At 43.6% G+C, this 19,889-nt stretch overlaps 1 protein-coding gene and 1 long non-coding RNA gene across 4 annotated transcripts; one reads left to right on the top strand and one right to left on the bottom strand.

The window, feature by feature from the left end:
* Window positions 1-6,427: 6,427 nt before the first annotated feature.
* Window positions 6,428-8,629, bottom strand: LOC105513331. Its single transcript, XR_001001997.1, has 2 exons — window positions 8,577-8,629; window positions 6,428-7,720 (listed from the first exon to the last, which is right to left on the bottom strand). It is a non-coding gene; the product is annotated as an uncharacterized LOC105513331 (long non-coding RNA).
* On the top strand, window positions 8,151-13,031 carry IL6 (interleukin 6). 3 transcript variants are annotated; one of them, XM_011944173.1, is made up of 5 exons: window positions 8,151-8,290; window positions 8,453-8,643; window positions 9,715-9,828; window positions 10,535-10,681; window positions 12,435-13,031. In XM_011944173.1, exons 1-5 carry the CDS (start codon window positions 8,272-8,274, stop codon window positions 12,600-12,602), a joined length of 639 nt encoding a protein of 212 aa, XP_011799563.1. In that variant the 5' UTR covers window positions 8,151-8,271; the 3' UTR covers window positions 12,603-13,031. The 3 variants fall into 3 exon arrangements, with proteins under 3 accessions (XP_011799563.1, XP_011799562.1, XP_011799564.1); XM_011944174.1 differs by having other exon boundaries at window positions 8,239-8,290; window positions 8,522-8,643; XM_011944172.1 differs by having other exon boundaries at window positions 8,215-8,643.
* The last annotated feature ends 6,858 nt before the right edge of the window (window positions 13,032-19,889 follow it).

Genomic DNA, 19,889 nt, shown 5'->3' on the forward strand with positions numbered 1-19,889 from the left:
AAATAGTACTCATACAATATAACTAATCTCTGGATTGGATTGATTTTGCCTTCAAAATATCTTTTCATTTCCTTGGGCCCACTTATGTGCTGGAAGATATTTAACAACTAACTGAGGAACAGAGGGAAGGGAGGGCTCTGATTGTAGCATTTGCCAATTTCCATGGTGTAATGTTTCCACCCTAATTTCAAGTTACCATCAGGAGTCACTTAATGTAGAGTTGGGAAGAGATCAGTACAGTTGGCTCTCTTGAACCGGAGCCAGCCAGCTCCTGTACAACCATGCCTGGGCTCCTCCATCTGGTCTCACGCTGAGATGTTTGCAACAGCCTCTGAGCCCACCTCCCAGACTACAATCCCCTGGGGTCTTCTTCACGCTCACTCAGATGAAATACTTTTATCATGTCACTTCTTCTAACAACCCTACCCCCAATTTACCCACCCCATTCTACCTCTTCTCTCAAAGACTGAAGAACTTTTTCATGATTCTGGGATCATGCATCATCTCAGGTAAATCATTTAACCTCTCTGAACTTCAGTTTCTTATCCATAAAGTGAGAATAAAATAGTCACCTCCATAGAGTGAAGTTTAAATGAATTAATGTGTGTAAAGCATCTAGCCCAGCACCTGGCATCCACTAAATACCTGATTAATCCTACATGTCAATTACTCAAAGTACCTTAGAAGGAAAACAATGGTGTGGTTATAGAATTCAAGGGCCACGAATCCTCACAGGACTTCACTCAGTACCTCAAAACTATTCCACATTGGTGCTTACTATTATATTTTTGATGACCTCTAGAGAGAGAAGAAATGCTAAAAAACCCAATGGTAGCCCATTTTAGCTTCTCAGAATCCTCAAGCAAGACCATGGCCAAACACTCAAACTCCTTCCCTGACCATTATCAAGAGAAGCTCTCTGCGTCGTGGTGGGTCTTCCTTCTGCTTCCACAGGAAATGTAGTTTCTCTTGCACAAGCAACACAATCACAATAAGTGAGAGGTCACCTGAGGGAGATACAACCAGACCTGGAGATGGAAAGGAGAGAAATGTTGCAAGACTACAAAGTCCTTATCAAGGTGTCCATTTTTTTGCTTTGCAAAACAGACCTCGATAAGAAATGTCAATGTATTACAGGTAACGAACCACACAAGATGAGAAGAGATGATGATGCCATCGTTCATGACCACTCTCCATACGTCCTGCCACCAAGGAAGAGCAATGAGCTGCTGATGCCCATCATGGGGTCCAACCAAAGCATGGCTATGTCCCAGAACCAGCTGAAAAGCAAAGTTCAGCTGAAGTGCAAACTCATTTTCATGATGCCAAACAATTTGCACAACTTGATTTAGGGATTACACTGCTCCATGAACAACAGGTAAGTTAACCCCTCCAGGAAACCCAGTGATTATGTTAAATGCATCTTATCTCCATTAAGATATGAACTCTTTCCCCGTGCCTTAACAAGTGAATCGTGTGCATATGCAGGAGTCATCTGTAACCTCACTTGATGTTTCCCCGCTGAACTCTGACTGGTATACCTATAGCCATTATTCACCTCGCCTCTACTCAGAGTTATCCAGAACATTACGCATACAAAGCAGTATAAATAGGGAAAGTAGGTTATCAAACGCCATAGATGACATTTTCCCATTACACCTAGATACATATGAAAAAATGTAAAAATGACTAGAATGATTATACCATAGTGATAACAATGATTACTACTGGGTTCTAAGATTACGTATTTTATAATTTTTTTCTTTTTGTTTATCTCTCTTTTCTGCTTTCTACATTGAAAATGTATTACTTGCTTTTAAATTAAAAACACTTAATTTGAATACCTCATATGAGTGTGGCCTTACAGGCCTGGGTACCCAGGAAGCCTGGGCCGGCCTGTATAATAATCAAGAAATAATTAATTGTATAATAATTAAGCTTGTATAATAATTAAGAAATCTGCTACCTCCTTTCAGGTAGCAGCCCTTACCAGGGCTCTAGCATCTCCTGAATCAGTTTAGTCTCCCTGAGGCCACCAAGATGTGGGCATGTCAAAATGGGTGGCACCCAGCCCAGTCAAAGCACTTCCACTAACAGGCCCTTGAGTGGGAACTAGAAGACAGCATCAGGCTTTGGGCTTTCAAGAAGCATTTCTTAATTTAGAGACTCCTGTTCCTATAGTCCCATTAAGAGTAGGTTCTTGATTAATAAGCATGGTTCATAAGATCCACAGAACCACAGAATCCTGGAGCTAGGAAGGAATTCAGCAAACCCCTAAGGTGGGAGAGTACTTTGCCCCAAATCCTCAGTTCATCGTCATCTGAACACTCTCATCTGCCAACAGCTACACTCCCCAAACACAAGAAGCCAAGGATTTGGCAATGCAGTAAAAAGACAAGCCTAATTCAGGGAAACCCTACATTCAGCCAAAATTTTTTGCTGGCAGTATAAAACCCCCACTTCCTTCTGAATTCTGCAATCTAAATCAAGTCAAGAAGGGCAACAGGGCTTTTACAAGCCTGGCCAACTGAGTGCCCACACAATGTCAGACAGAAACAGCCGAGGACCCAAATTTCCATCTGACACCTGCCCTGCCCCTGACTGCATACCTGGTGTCTTCAGTAGTTTCACTGGGCCCATGGTGAACAAACTTAACACAGAGAAGAAGTGGGCATGACAGCCTCTCTATTGGTTGTCCTAAAGAGATACGAGCATCTGAGGCACTTGGTGGCAACTGCTTAGGCAGCAAGCCCCCAAACAAACCTTTGGCAATAGGAAGCCATTTCCACACATCCAGATCACTTTCCAAGCTGATGGGTGACTTCCCTCCTGTCCCCACCTCTCCCCAACCCCTGTCTCACCCACAGAAAACTAGCACATAGAAAATATGGCTTCCAGGGTGAGAAATACAGGGAATCCCACAGTGCCCCTGGGGGACACAGTAATGTGGCTCCAACATAGACCACTGTACAGATCCAGTAGCACAGGAAGAGCTGCAGGCCTGGGAGAAAAGTGACAGCAGATGGCAGGTCCAGGCTTCCTGGGTACCCAGGCCTGTAAGGCCACACTCATATGAGTTGGGCAGCACCCTTTGGAACCATATCTATGGTAGGTCTATAGACCAAGGGCTCCACTCTGTGCCACACATATCCATACACATACATAGGTACACACAACATAGAATTCAATAGCTTGAAGAAATTGCCTATGATTCTTTGACTTGCTTACCTGGATCTGAATTCTTCCGTAACATTTTAAATCAATCCAGGTGTACCCACCTTCAGAAATAATGGATCCCAATGTCTCAGAATTACAGAGTCCTCAACATGTCCAAAGCATGTCGTGGAAATTATTCCACCATGAAGACTAGAATAGCCTAACCCTCTTCATGGATTCAGCTTGCTAGTTCAGAGGGACTAAGACACTCTCTTTTTAGCAAATAACTAACCAAAAGGGCAGGGAAGGGAGGTAAAAGACGTCATAACCAGGCCAGTAGAATCCCCTGGTCTGGCCATTACATGTGATGATTTCAAATGGGTTCTTAGTACCTTAATTTTGAGGGAAAAGAGTAGAGGAAACCAGCCAATGCTTTGCATGCTTAGTTTCTGCCTATGACACTGAACTCAGAGAACTGAGATCTTTGGAGAAACCAAAGATGGCTCAAATGACTCGTGATAATAAATGAACGTATTACTGCTAGCTGACAAATTGAAGTTTCCTAATTATAAAGCAGAACCAGCAGCCACCACCATAGAAAGCCTATCCCACAGATGGAGAAGAGGCAAAGCACTGAAACTCAGTCTGAGGGACCTACCAGCCATGGGGGCAGGGCCAAATGGGGCTTCTTCAGAATCAGCAAAGCAATTTTTCTCATCAGCAAACCAGCTTCAGAAAAGTCTGCAATCAGGGCACTCTCTTCCAGGCCTAGAGACCCAGGGAAAGGGGTATAGGGGTATCCCAAGGCAAAGAGAGTCTACACTTTTTGCCCCGGGAAAGGCTACTTCCCTCCCAAGATGCCTAGGATTTTCCACTTCAGCAGGGGGAACATAAGTCACACAGCAAAACAATGAGGGCACAGAACAGATGACCTCCCTATAGAGTTTTGGATGAGAAACACAGCAGGGCAGATGTGTCCCTTCCCTAGTCTAGGAGGAGCTAGGTCCAACCCCTGCACATCCTCCCCATCAGAAAAGCTGAGGCCAGACCAAGAATTCACCAGACCAAGGAGCTACAACAGGACATCAGAGCTGAGGCTGCAAAGCCAGGACTGAGACCAGACCAGGCAGGAAACTGTCAAGAGCTTTGGTCACCAGGCCTGGCTGCCCTCCAATATGAGCTGGCACTTTCCAAATTGACATACCACATGTCCCTAATATTCTCTCTTCAAGTAATACCACCATCAAAGCAGGACATTTCCCAGAGCCTTCTTCAAGCCTGGTGTCTGCTCAGTGGGACCCAATCCCAGAAGAAGCTGTTAAATCACCCACTGTTTCAGTTTACAAACTTATTACAACTTGGTAACAAGCGAAACTACATTCTGACAGCAACTGCAAGTTCCCTAGTACCCCAGACTTCCCGTTTTTTCTTGCTGTACTCCCTCCTGTTAAATCACAGACTCATCCATCTCCAACCCCCAGAATATAGAGAAAGAGCACAACACTACATCTTAACTCCTGAAACGTGGAGAACACTTCTCCTTCTGAGAGCTTACGTACCAAATGGAAGCTACTTTTCCCCTTTGGTCTCAAATGTATTACTAGATTCTGAACTGGACTCCACCACCATGTAGGAAAGCAGTCATGGGTGGTAATTCTGGGAGATCCAGATAGAACATGCCAGTCCTACACGGGTGGCATAGGAAGCCACGTTGCTGCTTCCTCCCTGTGCACTCCCATTTGTCCGGACTCTCTTAATCTCAGCTGGTGCTCGCTTCAAATCAGCTGTGATGCAATCCAGCAACTAAAGTATTTAGTTAATAAATGCTGACAGCACAGCCTCTTCTGGTCACGTATGCATACTAAAATACAGGGGAGAGTTGCAGGGAGGAGGGATATATGGGAAATGTCTGTACCTTCCTCTTGATTTTGCTGTGACCTAAAACTGCCCTTTAAAAACAACGAGAGGTTGGGCACGGTGGTTCACGCCTGTAATCCCAGCTCTTTGGGAGGCCGAGGCAGGTGGATCACCTAAGGCCAGGAGTTCAAGTCCCACCTAGCCAACACGGCAAAACCCCGTTTCTACTAAAAATACAAAAGGTAGCCGGGCGTGCATCTGTAGTCCCAGCTACTCAGGAGGTTGAGGCAAGAGAATTGCTTGAACCTGGGAGGGGACGGTTGAAGTGAGCCAAGATCATGCCATTGCACTCCAGCCTGGGTGACAGAGCAAGACTCCTTCTCAAGAGAAAAAAACAAAACAAAACAAGAAAAAACAAAGAATGAGCTCTCCAAGCAAAAAATCCATTGAGATGCAAAGGAAGGAAGCTATCATTGCGGAATTGCGCATGTGACATTAACGTTTTTGGAGCAAGGGAGAGCTCATCTCTCCCACAAGCAAATTCTAGCCCAAGGCATTGATACTAATAAAGTGCCATGCTGTGATGTGCAGGGGCAGACAGCGTCCCCAGGCTCCCTGCACGCATGCATTCCCACAGTTTGCCCTTTCTTGACCCCAGAAGCATCAGGCCCCTTCACCCTCAAGGGCCACTCTCAGGAGTTTGAATTAATGGCAATCACCATGCACAGGGAAGGCTGTGGACTTCTGACATAAAAACACTTAGCGGAAGGCTTGGAAAAAGTCTAGTAGGAGCAAGACACAAGCTGGACTAATTATCTAAAACAAGAGACCTGGTCTGGGGATCTTAATGTTCTCAAAAAAGAGAGAAAATTATTATTATTTTTCATTTTGCACTTTGTGCCACAAGGCATTTTCAACAAAACACAGAATCTCATTTCTTTCTAGGGAAAATGATTGGGAGACCAGCTCATTGCTGGTACAGAAGCCTGGCTCATTCATAATTCCTTCATAGGCACCAGGTGAACTGATAGAGCCAAGCTGGAAGAGTTCTCCAAGGCAGAGACTCTAAGCCAAGGAATGTTCAAAGAGCTAGCATGTATTGTGGGATTACTATGCACCAGGAATTTTTTTATATTCCATCACGTTCCATGTTCACAACAGCCCTAGAAGGGAAGAACTATTATTACCCCCGTTTTACAGGTGAACAAACAAGGGCACAGATCCCTGATATAACAGCCAGGATCAAACAGCTGGGAAGACGAGAAAATCTTTCCCAGGATAGGATAACAGAGGGTTTGGTTGAAAATACAGGCGATTAGGTGCTACCTCTGAAAAAAGGAGCCAGGATAGGAAGGAGACACTTTTCCCTGTATGCCCTGATGTCCTATTTGAACATTTTATTATGAACACGAACTTCCTATTTAAACAAACACTTTTTATTGAAAAGATAAATCTGTGTGTTGTATTATGTCACTCAGTTCAAGTACTTGAAATTCATTGAATTGTATTTTCTAAAAAATAGATATTTGAGCAAAAGCAATCTCACATTACATAGACAGAACACAATGCACGGCTGCGGAGCTGGGAACAGTGGCTTTGTTTCATGCAGGAAAGAGAACTTGGTTCGGGAGTGTCTACGTTGCTTAAGACCAGAGAGCACTAAAAGCAAAACCATCTAGCCATCCTCCCCCATTTTCATTTTCACACCAAAAAATCCCACCGCGGCAGAAGACCACTGTCTCTCTGTTTAGACAATCGGTGAAGAATGGATGACCTCACTTTCCCCAACAGGCGGGTCCTGAAATGTTATGCACAAAACAAAACTTGAGTAAATGCCCAACAGAGGTCACTGTTTTATCGATCTTGAAGAGATCTCTTCTTAGCAAAGCAAAGAAACCGATTGTGAAGTTAACACCATGTTTGGTAAATAAGTGTTTTGGTTTTGTGCAAGAGTCTGGTTTCAGCCTGAAGCCATCTCAGAGTTGTCTGGGTCTCTGGAGACTGGAGGGACAGCCTAGTCTAGAGCCCATTTGCATGAGACCAAGGATCCTCCTGCAAGAGACACCTTCTGAGGGAAGAGGGCTTCTGAACAAGCTTGACCCAATAAGAAATCTTTGGGTGCCAATGGGGAAGCAGGTTCAGAGCCCAGAGCCGTGGCTACGTCCGTACTTTCCTTGTAGCTTCTTCTGATTTCAAATCAAGCCTTACAGGGAGAGGGAGCTATAAACACAAGCTCTAGACGATGCCACAAGGTCCTCCTTTGACATCCCCAACAAAGAGGTGAGTTGTATTCTCCCCCTTTCTTCCCTGAACCAAGTGGGCTTTAGTAATTTCAGGGCTCCAGGAGACCCAGTGGAACAGTGGTGAAGAGACTCAGGTGGCAATGGGGAAAGCACTGGCAGCACAAGGCAAGCTTCTGGCAGAGAGAGCAAAGTCCTCACTGGGAGGATTCCCAAGGGGTCACCTGGGAGAGGGCAGGGCAGCAGCCAGCCTCCTCTAAGTGGGTTGAAGAAGGTGAAGAGGAAAGTGGCAGAAGCCACGCGGTGGCAAAAAGGAGTCACACACTCCACCTGGAGACGCCTTGAAGTAACTGCACGAAATTTGAGGGTGGCCAGGCAGTTCTACAACAGCTGGTCACAGGGAGAGCCAGAACACAGAACTCAGACGACTGGTAGCATTACCTTCTTCCTAACTCCAGGCTGGGGGGCTGCGATGGAGTCAGAGGAAACTCAGTTCAGAACATTGTCAGTTTTTACAAATACAAATTAACTGGAATGCTAAATTCTAGCCTGTTAATCTGGTCACTGAATTTTTTTTTTTTTTTCCAAAAAACATAGCTTTAGCTTTTTTTTTTCTCTTTGTAAAACTTCGTGCATGACTTCAGCTTTACTCTTTGTCAAGACATGCCAAACTGCTGAGTCACTAATAAAAGAAAAAAAGAAAGTAAAGGAAGAGTGATTCTGCTTCTTAACGCTAGCCTCAGTGACGACCTAAGCTGCACTTTTCCCCCTAGTTGGGTCTTGCGATGCTAAAGGACGTCACATTGCACAATCTTAATGTTTCCAATCAGCCCCACCCGCTCTGGCCCCACCCTAACCCTCCAACAAAGATTTATCAAATGTGGGATTTTCCCATGAGTCTCAATATTAGAGTCTCAAGCCCCAATAAATATGAGACTGGAGATGTCTGAGGCTCATTCTGCCCTCGAGCCCACCAGGAACGAAAGAGAAGCTCTATCTGCCCTCCAGGAACCCAGATATGAACTCCGTCTCCACAAGTAAGTGCAGGAAATCCCTAGCCCTGGAACGGCCAGCGGCGGTGGAGCCCTGTGTGAGGGAGGGGTGTGTGGCCCAGCGAGGGCTGGCGGGCGGCCAGCAGCAGAGGCAGGCTCCCAGCAGTGCTGTCAGCTCACGCCGCCGCTCGCTCCCCTCTGGCACAGGCGCCTTCGGTCCAGTTGCCTTCTCCCTGGGGCTGCTCCTGGTGTTGCCTGCTGCCTTCCCTGCCCCAGTACTCCCAGGAGAAGATTCCAAAGATGTAGCCGCCCCACACAGCCAGCCACTGACCTCTTCAGAACGAATTGACAAACACATTCGGTACATCCTCGACGGCATCTCAGCCCTGAGAAAGGAGGTGGGTAGGCTTGGCAAAGGGGCTGAAGGGCCCGTGTGCGCATGCGTTCCCCTTGCCCCTGTCTGTGGACTGGGGCTGCCCGCATTAGGAGGTCTTTGCTGGGTTCTAGGGCACTGTAGATTTGAGGCCAACGGGGCCGACTAGACTGACTTCTGTATTTATCCTTTGCTGGTCTCAGGAGGTTCCTTTCCTTTCTGGAAAATGCAGAATGGGTCTGAAATCCATGCCAACCCTTGGCATGAGCTGAGGGTCATTGCTTCTCAGGGCTTCCTTTTCCCTTACCAAAAAATAAGGTCTGTTAAGCTCCTTTTTGTCCCTTGGGCTTTGGAAGGACTAAAAAAGTGCCACCTGAAAGGCATGTTCAGCTTCTCAGAGCAGTTGCAGTACTTTTTGGTTATGTAAACTCAATGGTTAGGATTCCTCAAAGCCATTCCAGCTAAGATTCATACCTCAGAGCCCACCAAAGTGGCAAATCATAAATAGGTTAAAGCATCTCCCCACTTTCAATGCAAGCTATTTTGGTCCTATTTGGTAGAAAGAAAAGAACTTAGGAGAGGAGATTGGGAGCCCACACTCGAATTCTAGTTCTGCCAAACCAGCCTCGTGATCTTGGGTAAATTCCCTACCACCTCTGGACTCCATCAGTAAAACTGGGGGTGGACTAGGTGATCTCATAGGTCCTTCCAGCTGGAACATTCTATGGTTTGAATTATATTCACCTAATTATTGTCAAAATTGCTGTTATTAAATATCTACTGTGTGCCAGACACTTTAAATAAGTATTGTGTCTAATCTTCAAAATTTGCAAGAGATTTGCAAAATTTGCAAAACTTTTGGAGATAAGGAAACTGAGACTCAGGATTAAGTAACACACCTGAAGTCACAGGTGAGCTTGGAACTGAACCCAAGTGTGCCCCCACTCCACTGGAATTTGCTTGCCAGGATGCCAATGAGTTGTGGCTTCATTTTTCTTAGAGACTTTCCTGGCTGTGGTTGAACAATGAAAAAGCCCTCTAGTGGTGTTTGTTATAGGGGCACTTAGGTGATAACAATTCTGGTATTCTTTTCCAGACATGTAACAGGAGTAACATGTGTGAAAGCAGCAAAGAGGCACTGGCAGAAAACAACCTGAACCTTCCAAAGATGGCTGAAAAAGATGGATGCTTCCAATCTGGATTCAATGAGGTACCAACTTGTCACACTCACTTTTCACTATTCCTTAGGCAAAACTTCACCCTCTTGCTTGCAGTGCCTGTATACATACAGATCCAGTCAGCAATAAAAAGGGGGTAAATGTAAAGATGTTATGTAAATTTCATGAGGAGGCCAACTTCAAGCTTTTTTAAAGGTAGTTTATTCTTGGACAGGTATGGCCAGAGATGGTCCCACTGTGTTGAGATTTTAACAACTGTCAAATGTTTAAAACTCCCACAGGTTTAATTAGTTCATCCTGGGTAAGGTGGTCTCAGGGCCTTTTCCCTCTCTGGCTGCCCCTGGCAGGGTCCAGATCTGCCCTCCCTCCATGCCCAGCTCATTCTCCACAGTGAGATAACCTGCACTGACTTCTGATTATTTTATAAAAGGAGGTTCCAGCCCAGCATTGACAAGGGCAAGAGTGTATGAAGAACATTAAGGGGGACAATCAGAGACGGAACCCCTCTGCCACATTCTAGCATCTGTTGGGCTTTGGGTAAAACTAATTACATGGGGCCTCTGATTGTCTAGTTATTTCAAATGATGCTGTCCAATGTCCCAAAACATGCTGCCTAAGAGGTACTTGAAGTTCTCTAGATGAGCAGAGGGAAAATACGTCAAATTGTGGCAGTTTTAACTTCTCAAATTGATTCTATCTCCTGGCAATAACCAATTTTCCCACCATCTTTCCTCTTAGGAGACTTGCCTGGTGAAAATCATCACCGGTCTTTTGGAGTTTGAGGTATACCTAGAGTACCTCCAGAACAGGTTTGAGAGCAGTGAGGAACAAGCCAGAGCTGTGCAGATGAGTACAAAAGTCCTGATCCAGTTCCTGCAGAAAAAGGTGGGTGTGTCCTCCTTCCCTCACCTTGGTGTGGGGGAAGACAGGCTCAAAGACAGTGTCCTGGACAACTCAGGGATGCAATGCCACTTCCAAAAGAGAAGGCTACATGTAAACAAAAAAAGTCTGAGAAATAGTTTCTGATAGTTACTGTTAAATCTTTTTTTGTTTGGTTGGCTTTCTTCTGCAAAGGACATCAATAACTGTACTTTAAACTATATTAACTGAGGTGGATTTTAACATCAATTTTGAATAGTGCAAGAGATTAAAAAAAAGGGGGGGGGGCAGAAAGAAATACATCCATCCCCACCCAGTGATCCACAGAAACAAAGACCAAGGGGCATAAAATGATTTTAAGATTTTAGTTATTGCCAAGTGGCATTCTTCTCATTGTAGTTGTTTCAACTCTTTTTCCTACCTTTTACCAGAGAGTTAGTTCAGAGAAATGGTCAGAGATTCAAATCTGGAAAGAGGTACCAAGGGCTTTGGCCACCAGTAGCTGGCTATTCAAACAGCAGGGAGTAAAGAGTTGCTGGCTAGCATGTGGAGGAGCCAAAGCTCAATAAGTAAGGGCCTAGAAGGAAACCCTTGGTGCTGATCCTGCCTCTGCCATTTCTACTTGTTTGCCTTAAGCCAGGGTTTCTCCTATGTGAACGTGCATGGGAATTCCCTGGGCATCTTGTTGTGGTGTGGAGTCTGACTTGGCAGGCCTTGGGTGGGTTTGAGGGTCATATTTCTAGCAGGCTTATATCCCTGGTGATGCTGCAGAATTCCAGGACCACACTTGGAGGTTTAAGGCATTCCATAAGTTACTTATCCCATCTGGTGGGTCTATGGAAAGGTGAAAGTTTCCCAGTCCTCTTTACACCACCAGATCACTGTCTTTCAACAGATCCTAAAGGGATGGTGAGAGGGAAACTGGAGAAAAGTATTAGATTTAGAGGCCACTGAAGAACCCATATTAAAATGCCTTTAAGTATGAGTTCTTCATTCATATACTAAATATGAACTATGTGCCAGGCATTATTTCATATGACAGAATACAAACAAATAAGATAGTGATGCTGGTCAGGCTTGGCAGTTCATGCCTGTATTCCCTAAACTTTGGGAGCCTAAGGTGACAACTCCTTGAACTCCTAAGGCCAGGAGTTCAAGACTAGCCTGGACAACAAAGCGAGACCCCATCACTACAAAAACACAAAACCAAACAAACAAAAAGATAGTGGTGCTTTCCTCAGGATGTCTGTGGTCTAATGGGAGACAGAACAGCAAAGGGATGATTAGAAGTTAGTTGCTGTGAGCCAGGCACAGTGCTGATATAATCCCAACACTCTGGGAGGCTGAGGTGGGTGGATCACTGGAGGACAGGAGTTTAAGACCAGCCTGGCCAACAATGTAAAACCCCATCTCTACTTTAAAATACAAAAAAATTACCCAGGCATGGTGGCGCACACCTGTAACCCAGCTACTCAGGAGGCTGAGGCACATGAATCGCTTGAACCCAGGAGGCGGAGGTTGCTGTGCACCACTGCACTCCAGCCTGGGTGACAGAGTGAGACCCTGCCTCAAAAAAAAAAAAAAAAAAGAAGAAGAAGTTCGTTGCTATGGAAGGATCCTACTCAGAGCAGGCACCCCAGTTAATCTCATTCACCCCACATTTCACATTTGAACATCATCCCAAAGCCCAGAGCATCCCTCCACTGCAAAGGATTTATTCAATATTTAAACAATCCTTTTTGCTTTCATTTTCCTTCAGGCAAAGAATCTAGATGCAATAACCACCCCTGAACCAACCACAAATGCCAGCCTGCTGACGAAGCTGCAGGCGCAGAACCAGTGGCTGCAGGACATGACGACGCATCTCATCCTGCGCAGCTTTAAGGAGTTCCTGCAGTCCAGCCTGAGGGCTCTTCGGCAAATGTAACATGGGCACCTCAGAGTGTTGTTGTTCATGACATTCCTTCTTCTGGTCAGAAACCTGTCCACTGGGCACAGAACTTATGTTGTTCTCTATGGAGAACTAAAAGTATGAGCGTTAGGACACTATTTTAATTATTTTTAATTTATTAATATTTAAATATGTGAAGCTGAGTTAATTTATGTAAGTGATATTTATATTTTTATGAAGTACCACTTGAAATATTTTATGTATTAGTTTTGAAATAACAATGGAAAGTGGCTACGTAGTTTGAATATCCTTTGTTTCAGAGCCAGATCATTTCTTGGAAAGTGTAGGCTTACCTCAAATAAATGGCTAACTTATACATATTTTTTAAAGAAATATTTATATTGTATTTATATAATGTATAAATGGTTTTTATACCAATAAATCACATTTTTAAAAATTCAGCAACTTAGTCTGTGTGTGTCACATGAAGCTTAATAAAAACAAGTTTCATGTCACTGCCACCACCACCAAAAAAAAGCTATAATCAATCACATGATATATATACATAAAAGCACCTACTACATGCCAGGCATCATTAAATGTGTTGCATCCATCACGTCATTTAACGCCAGCACTTGCACACTGCTTTCTGGTTGTGGAAGTCGAACTGATTTATCTAAGTCACCCAGCTGGAAGGTCAGGCAGGGGCCCAGATTTGAAATCCAAGTCTACCTACCTACAGGTCCCCCACTCTTAACTTGTAAGTCCCATTGCCTCCCAGGAACTGAGGGATGATGTAGAAAATTCCAAAACATGTTAATATAGGGAATATCTATAAACCTGCAATCAAAGTCTTTGGGACTATACAACCACTGCATAAGGCATAACAATGTACAAGCTTCCAAATAATAACTAGAAGTTCTGCCTCCCTCTTCTGGGTTCCTAAAGCACTGCACCTATCTACCTGTCAAAGCATCTACCACATTGTACCGCACCTTAAAATCAACGGTTTTTTTCTTCTCAGCCAGCATGTGGATGCCTCAAGAGAGCAGACTCCTTTCATGACTTAAAACTAATTTCAGGGGGGAAAAAAAAGACAAGACAGGCACAGTGGCTCACGCCTATAATTCCAGCACTTTGGGAGGCTGAGGCAGGAGGATCACTTGAGGTCAGGAGACCAGCCTGGCCAACATGGCAAAATCCCATCTCTACTAAAAATACAAAAATTAGCTGGGCATGGTGGCACATCTATAATCCCAGCTACTCAGGAAGCTGAGACATGATAATCACTTGAGCCCTGGAGGTAGACCCTGGGGCTGCACTCCATCCTGGGCAACAGAGGGAGATTCTGTCTCAAAATAATAATAATAATAATAATAATAACCAATAATTTTTTTAAAAAAATACTCTTTCCTATATTAATCTTTGCATCCTGTATCCACGGCCCCAAATCTGACCAATGAATGCCCCAGTAAATATTTTTTGAGCAAAAATATATATATATAGATGATCAAAGATAAGAAAGATAAGAAGACACCTCAATTCTTATAGTCATATAGTATTAGGGGAAATCACTAATTCTGTGTTTTTATGTATCTTCATCTTAAGGAAAAATAGCAATTAGAAAGAAACATTCAAAGGACTTCCAGAGAAGGCAATGAATAGCCAGTGCATGTACACCTACCTCCATTTCCTTTGCCACTGGCAATAATCTTCATCTGCCCTCTCCCCTCCCCCACCTAGAGCGGTAGCGAGAGAGGCAATCTGGACAACTTAATATGGCTTCACTTATCCATCTCAACACGACACTGGGAATTTGGTGCAGATTTCCCCTTTCTAACCCCTGCAATATAAAAGTTCTGTCTCCTTATAAAGCTTTTCCCCACCCTACCCGCTACAGACTTCTTCCTCCAGGGGAGGAGTTCTTCTGGGTAAGGGAAAGTCCACAGAGGTCAAAAACCGAGAGCAGCTGAGCCAGAAAAGAGCCACATACGCTGATTTCTAGAAACCATGCATCACAAGTGGGCTTCCCAAAACTAGGGTCAAGTCAAAGAACAAAGAGAAATTGCGGTCAACTGATGCCTTCATTCTTCAAACAAAAATGGGTTGAGTATCACAGATAAGTCAGGGAAAGCTCGCGAGAAAGAAGTGAAAGGGTAGATATGATCCCTGCCCTGTTGTGCAGTACGCTATGGAAGGGAAAACAGATATTAAATAAAGAATGTAAGTGTGATGAGGTTTCCAAAAAGAAATGTGGGCTATGCTGAGAACCCATACTAGGGGCACCGATAATGTAAGTGAACCCTGGTTTGGCTGCTCACCACTCGAAAGCCAGACATGAAAGACAAGGGTGGTGGGAGGAAAAGTCAGTTCATCAAAAAGCCAGTAAACCAATAAGATGGTGAGCTAGCATTTGAAAGTACCATCTTGAATTTTAAAATTTATCACAGTAGTTTTTAAAGAGAAACTTGGTATGGGAGATATGTGGGAGTGGTGTGTGGTGTAGGGTCTGTGTGTCTTGTTCTGATGGCTATCTCAGGTAACCGCCTGTTCGGAGGTCTGTTTGGCGTCATCTTAACTTCAGCTAGATGATGGATTCGTTGTTCATGATTCCTTCTAACCAGGAGGATTCTGCAATGGGGGCTCCCTGCCTCGTTTGTTTAAAGATCAGCCTCTGGGATTTTTAAAGCAAGAGTATAATTAGATAAGCATGCATTGCCAGAGGGGAGTATCTAGAGAGGGAAGGAATGAAGAGGTTAAAGGAAAGAAAAGGAAGAAAAAGAAAGTGGGTGAGAGGCGGAGCAAGATAGCAGAATAGAAAGCTCCTCCAATGGTCCACCTGGCAAGTTAACAATTTTTTCCCTCTGCTTTTCTCAAGCAGGAGTTTTGCCCCATAGCCACCACAAATGCCAAGTTAACAACCATCTGCACAGAAAAAAAAAAAAAAAAAACACCTTCATAAGAATCAGAACTCAGGTGAGCACACATAGTACCTGGTTTTAACTTCATATCACTGAAAGAGGCACTGAAGAAATTAAAAATCAGTCCTGAATCACAATGCTACCCCTCTCCTATCCACAGCAGCAGTGGTATCATGTGGAGAATGCCTCTGGGCACTGGGAGAAGGAGAACGCATCAATTGTGGGGCATTGAACTCAGTACTGTCCTGTTAGAGGAGAAAGAAAAACCAGACTAAACTCAGCTGATGTCCACTCATAGAGGGAGCATTTAAACCAGCCCTAGCCCAAGCGGAATTGTCAATCCCAGCCGTCCAAACTTGAGTGGCCACAAACCTCACCACCGAGGGCCAAACTTGAAAGGCAGTCTAGGCCTCAAGGACTGCAACTCTTAGGCAAGTCCTAGGGCTGAACAAGGCCCAGAGACCTAGTGGACTGAGGGGACATGTGACATACTGAGATACCATCTGAGGCAGCCAAGGGAGTATTGGCTTCGCCCCTCTCCTAATCCTAGGCTGCACAAGTCATAGCTTCAAAAGAGATTTTTTCTTTCTGCTTGAGGAGAGAAGACAGAAGAGTGGGGAGGACTTTGCCTTACATGTTGGATACCAGTTCAGCTACAGCATGATAGGGCACTAGTCAGAGTCATAAGGCCCCCATTCCAGGCCCAAGCTCCAAGACAACATTTCCAGACACATCCTAGGCTAGAAGGGAACCCATTGCCTTGAGTGAAAGGACCAGTCCTGGCAGCATTCATCACATGCTAACTGAAAAGCCCTTGGGCCCTGAATAACCAGTAGTGATACCCAGGTACTATGTCAAGGGCCTTGGGTGAGCCTCTTAGACTTGCTGGCTTCATGTGAGACTCAGCACATTACCAGCTGTGGTGGCTATGGGGCAAAACTCCTGCTTGAGAGAAGCAGAGGGAAAAGTAAACAGGGCTATATTTTGTTGCACCTTAGGTACCAACACTGCCACAAGGGGGTAGAGCACCACGTGGGATCTTGAGTTCCCTGATTCTAAGACTTAACTCATAAGTGGCATTTCTAGACCTGCCGTGGGCCAGAGAGAGGCCTATTGCCCTGAAGGGTGAGTCTCAGGCCAGACAGCATTCACCACAAGCTGACTTAAGAGACCTAGGGCCTTAAGGGAACATCCATGGTGGTCTGGTAGCACTCCTTAAGGCCACTGGGGAGCAGGGTGGGCAGTAGTTACAGGGTGAGGATTCTCTGCTTTTGAAAAGGGGAGGGAAGAATGAGAAGGACCACATCTTGTAGGTTGAGTGTCTGCTCAGTCACAAGACAATAGACTACAAGGTAGACATCTAGGTTTTTCACTCTGATCCCTAACTCCCAGATGGCACTTCTGGACCTACCCTGGGGACCTCACCACCCTGAAAGAAAGGACACAGGCCTGGCTGGCTTTGCCATCTGCTGATTGTTGAGCCCCAGGGCCTTCAGCAAACATAGGCAGTAGCCAGGGAGTGGTTACAGCAGGCCTTGGGTAAGACCCAGTGCTGTGCTGGCTTCAGGTCTGACCCAGTGCAGTCATAGTGGTGGTGGCCACAGGGGTGCTTGTGTCACTCCACCCCCAGCTTTAGGTGACTCAGAACAGAAAGAGAGATTCTGTATGTTTAGGAGAAAGTAAAAGAAGAGAACAAGAGGCTCTGCCTGGTAATCCAGAGAATTCTCCCAGATCCTGTCCGAGGCTATCAAGGCAATACTGCTATGAATCTGCAAGAACCACAGCATTACTGGGTGGGAGGTGCCCCCTAAAGAACAAACAGCTTAGATTACAACACCCAAATCCTTTCAAATACCTGGAAATCCTTCCCAATAGGATAGCTACAAATAAGCCCAGACAATGAAGACTACAATAAATACCTAACTCTTCAATACCCAGACATCAAAGAACATCTACTAGCATCAGCACCACCAAGGAAAATGTGACCTCACCAAATGAACTAAATAAGTCACCAGAAACCAATCCTAGAGAAACAGAGATATGTGACCTTTCAGACAGAGAATTCAAAATAGCTATTTGAGGAAACTCAAAGAATTCAAGATAATACAGAGAAGGAATTCAGAATTCTGTCAGATAAATTTAGCAAAGAGATTGAAATAATTTTAAGAAATCAAGCAGAAGTTATGGAGCTGAAAAATGCAATTGGCATATTGAAGAATACATCAGAGTCCTTTAATAGCAGAATTGATCAAGCAGAAGAAAGAATTAGTGAGCTTTAAGACAAGCTATTTGAAAATACATAGTCAGAGGAGACAAAAGAAAATGAATAAAAAACTATGGAGCACAACTATAGGATCTAGAAAACAGCCTCAAGTGGTAAGTTTAAGAGTTATTGGACTTAAAGAGGAAGCAGAGAAAGAGATGAGGTAGAAAGCTTATTTCAAAGGGAAAATAACAGAGAACTTCCCAAACATAGAGAAAGATATTAATATCCCAGGACAAGAAGGTTATAGAACACCAAGCAGATTTAACCCAAAAAAAACTACCTCAGGGCATTTCATAATCAAACTCCCAAAGGTCAAGAATAAAGAAAGGACCCTAAAAGCAGCAAGAGAAAATAAGTAAATAGCATACAATGGCACTCCAATACATCCAGCCGCACACTGTTCAGTGGAAACCTTACAGGCCAGGAGAGAGTGGCATGACATATTTAAAGTGTTGGAAAACAAAACAAAAACCTTTCACCCTAGAATAGTATATCCAGCAAAAATATCCTTCAAACATATAGAAGAAATAGACTTTTTCAGACAAACAAAAGCTGAGGGATTCCATAAATAACAGATCTGTCCAACAAGAAATGCTAAATGGAGTACTACAATCAGAAAGAAAAGGACATTAATGAGCAATAAATAATCACCTGAAGGTATAGAGCTCACTGGTAATAGTAAGTGCATAGAAAAACACAGAATCTGATAACACAGTAACTGTTATATGTAAACCACTCTTACCCTAAGTAGAGAGACTAAATGATGAACCAACCAAAAATAATAAGTACAACTTTTCAAGACATAGCACTATACGATATAAATAGAAACTACAAAAGGGTAAAAAGCTGGGGGACAAAGTCAAGAGTTTTTATTAGTTTTCTTTTTGCTTGTTTGTTTGTTTATGCAAATAGTGTTGTTGTTACCATGTTAAAATAATGAATTATAAGATAGTATTTGCAAGCCTCATAGTAACCTAAAACCAAAAAACATACAATCGATACCAAAAAAAAATAAGAAGCAAGAAACTAAATCATATCATCAGAGAAAATCATCTTTTTTTTTTTGAGATGGAGTCCCACTCTGTCCCAGGGCTAGAGTGCAGTGGGAGAAAATTATCTTTAATAGAGGCAGACAGGAATGAAAGAAGGAAGAGAAGATCACAAAGCAACCAGAAAACAAATAACAAAATGGCAGTAGTAAGTTCTTACTTATCAATAATAACATTGAACATAAATGAACTAAACTCTTCAATCTAATGACATAGACTGGCTGAATGGATGAAAAAAAACCATTGATCCGTTGCCTACAAGAAACACACTTCACCTATAAATATACACCTAGACTGAAAATAAAGGAGTGGAAAAAGATATTCCATGCCAATGGAAACAAAAAAAAAGCAGCAGTTGTTATACTTATACCAGACAAAATAGACTTCAACACAAAAACTATAAGAAGAGACAAATAAGGTCACTATATAATGTTAAAATGATATATTTGACAAAAAGATATAACAATTTTAAATATATATGCACCCAACACTGGAGCACCCAGATATATAAAGGAAATATTATTAGAGCTAAAGAGAGAGATAGGTCCTAATACAATAATAGCTGGAAACATCAATACCCCACTTTCAGCATTGGGCAGATCTTCCAGACAGAAAATCAATAAAGAAACATCAGATTTAATCTGCACTATTGACCAAAATGTATCTAACAGATATTTACAGAACATTTCATCCAAGAACTGCAGAAAACACATATTTCCTCAGTACATGGATCATTCTCAAGGACAGACCACATGTTAGGTCACAAAACAAGTCTTAAAATATTTTTTTAAAATTGAAATAATATCAAGCATCTTCTCTGACCACAATGGAATAAAACTAGAAAGTAACAACTAGAGGAATTTTGGAAACTACACATAGAAATTAAACAATAAGCTCCTGAATGACCAGTGGGTCAATGAAGACATTAAGAAGGGAATTTAAAAATTTCGTGATGGGGGGGCGGAGCAAGATGGCCAAATAGGAACAGCTCCAGTCTCCAACTCCCAGCGCGAAGGACACAGAAGACCGGTGATTTCTGCATTTTCAACTGAGGTACTGGGGTCATCTCACTAGGGAGTGCCGGACA

This window comes from Colobus angolensis, unplaced genomic scaffold, assembly GCF_000951035.1.
Source record: "Colobus angolensis palliatus isolate OR3802 unplaced genomic scaffold, Cang.pa_1.0 Scaffold229, whole genome shotgun sequence".
NCBI classification, from domain to species: domain Eukaryota; kingdom Metazoa; phylum Chordata; class Mammalia; order Primates; family Cercopithecidae; genus Colobus; species Colobus angolensis.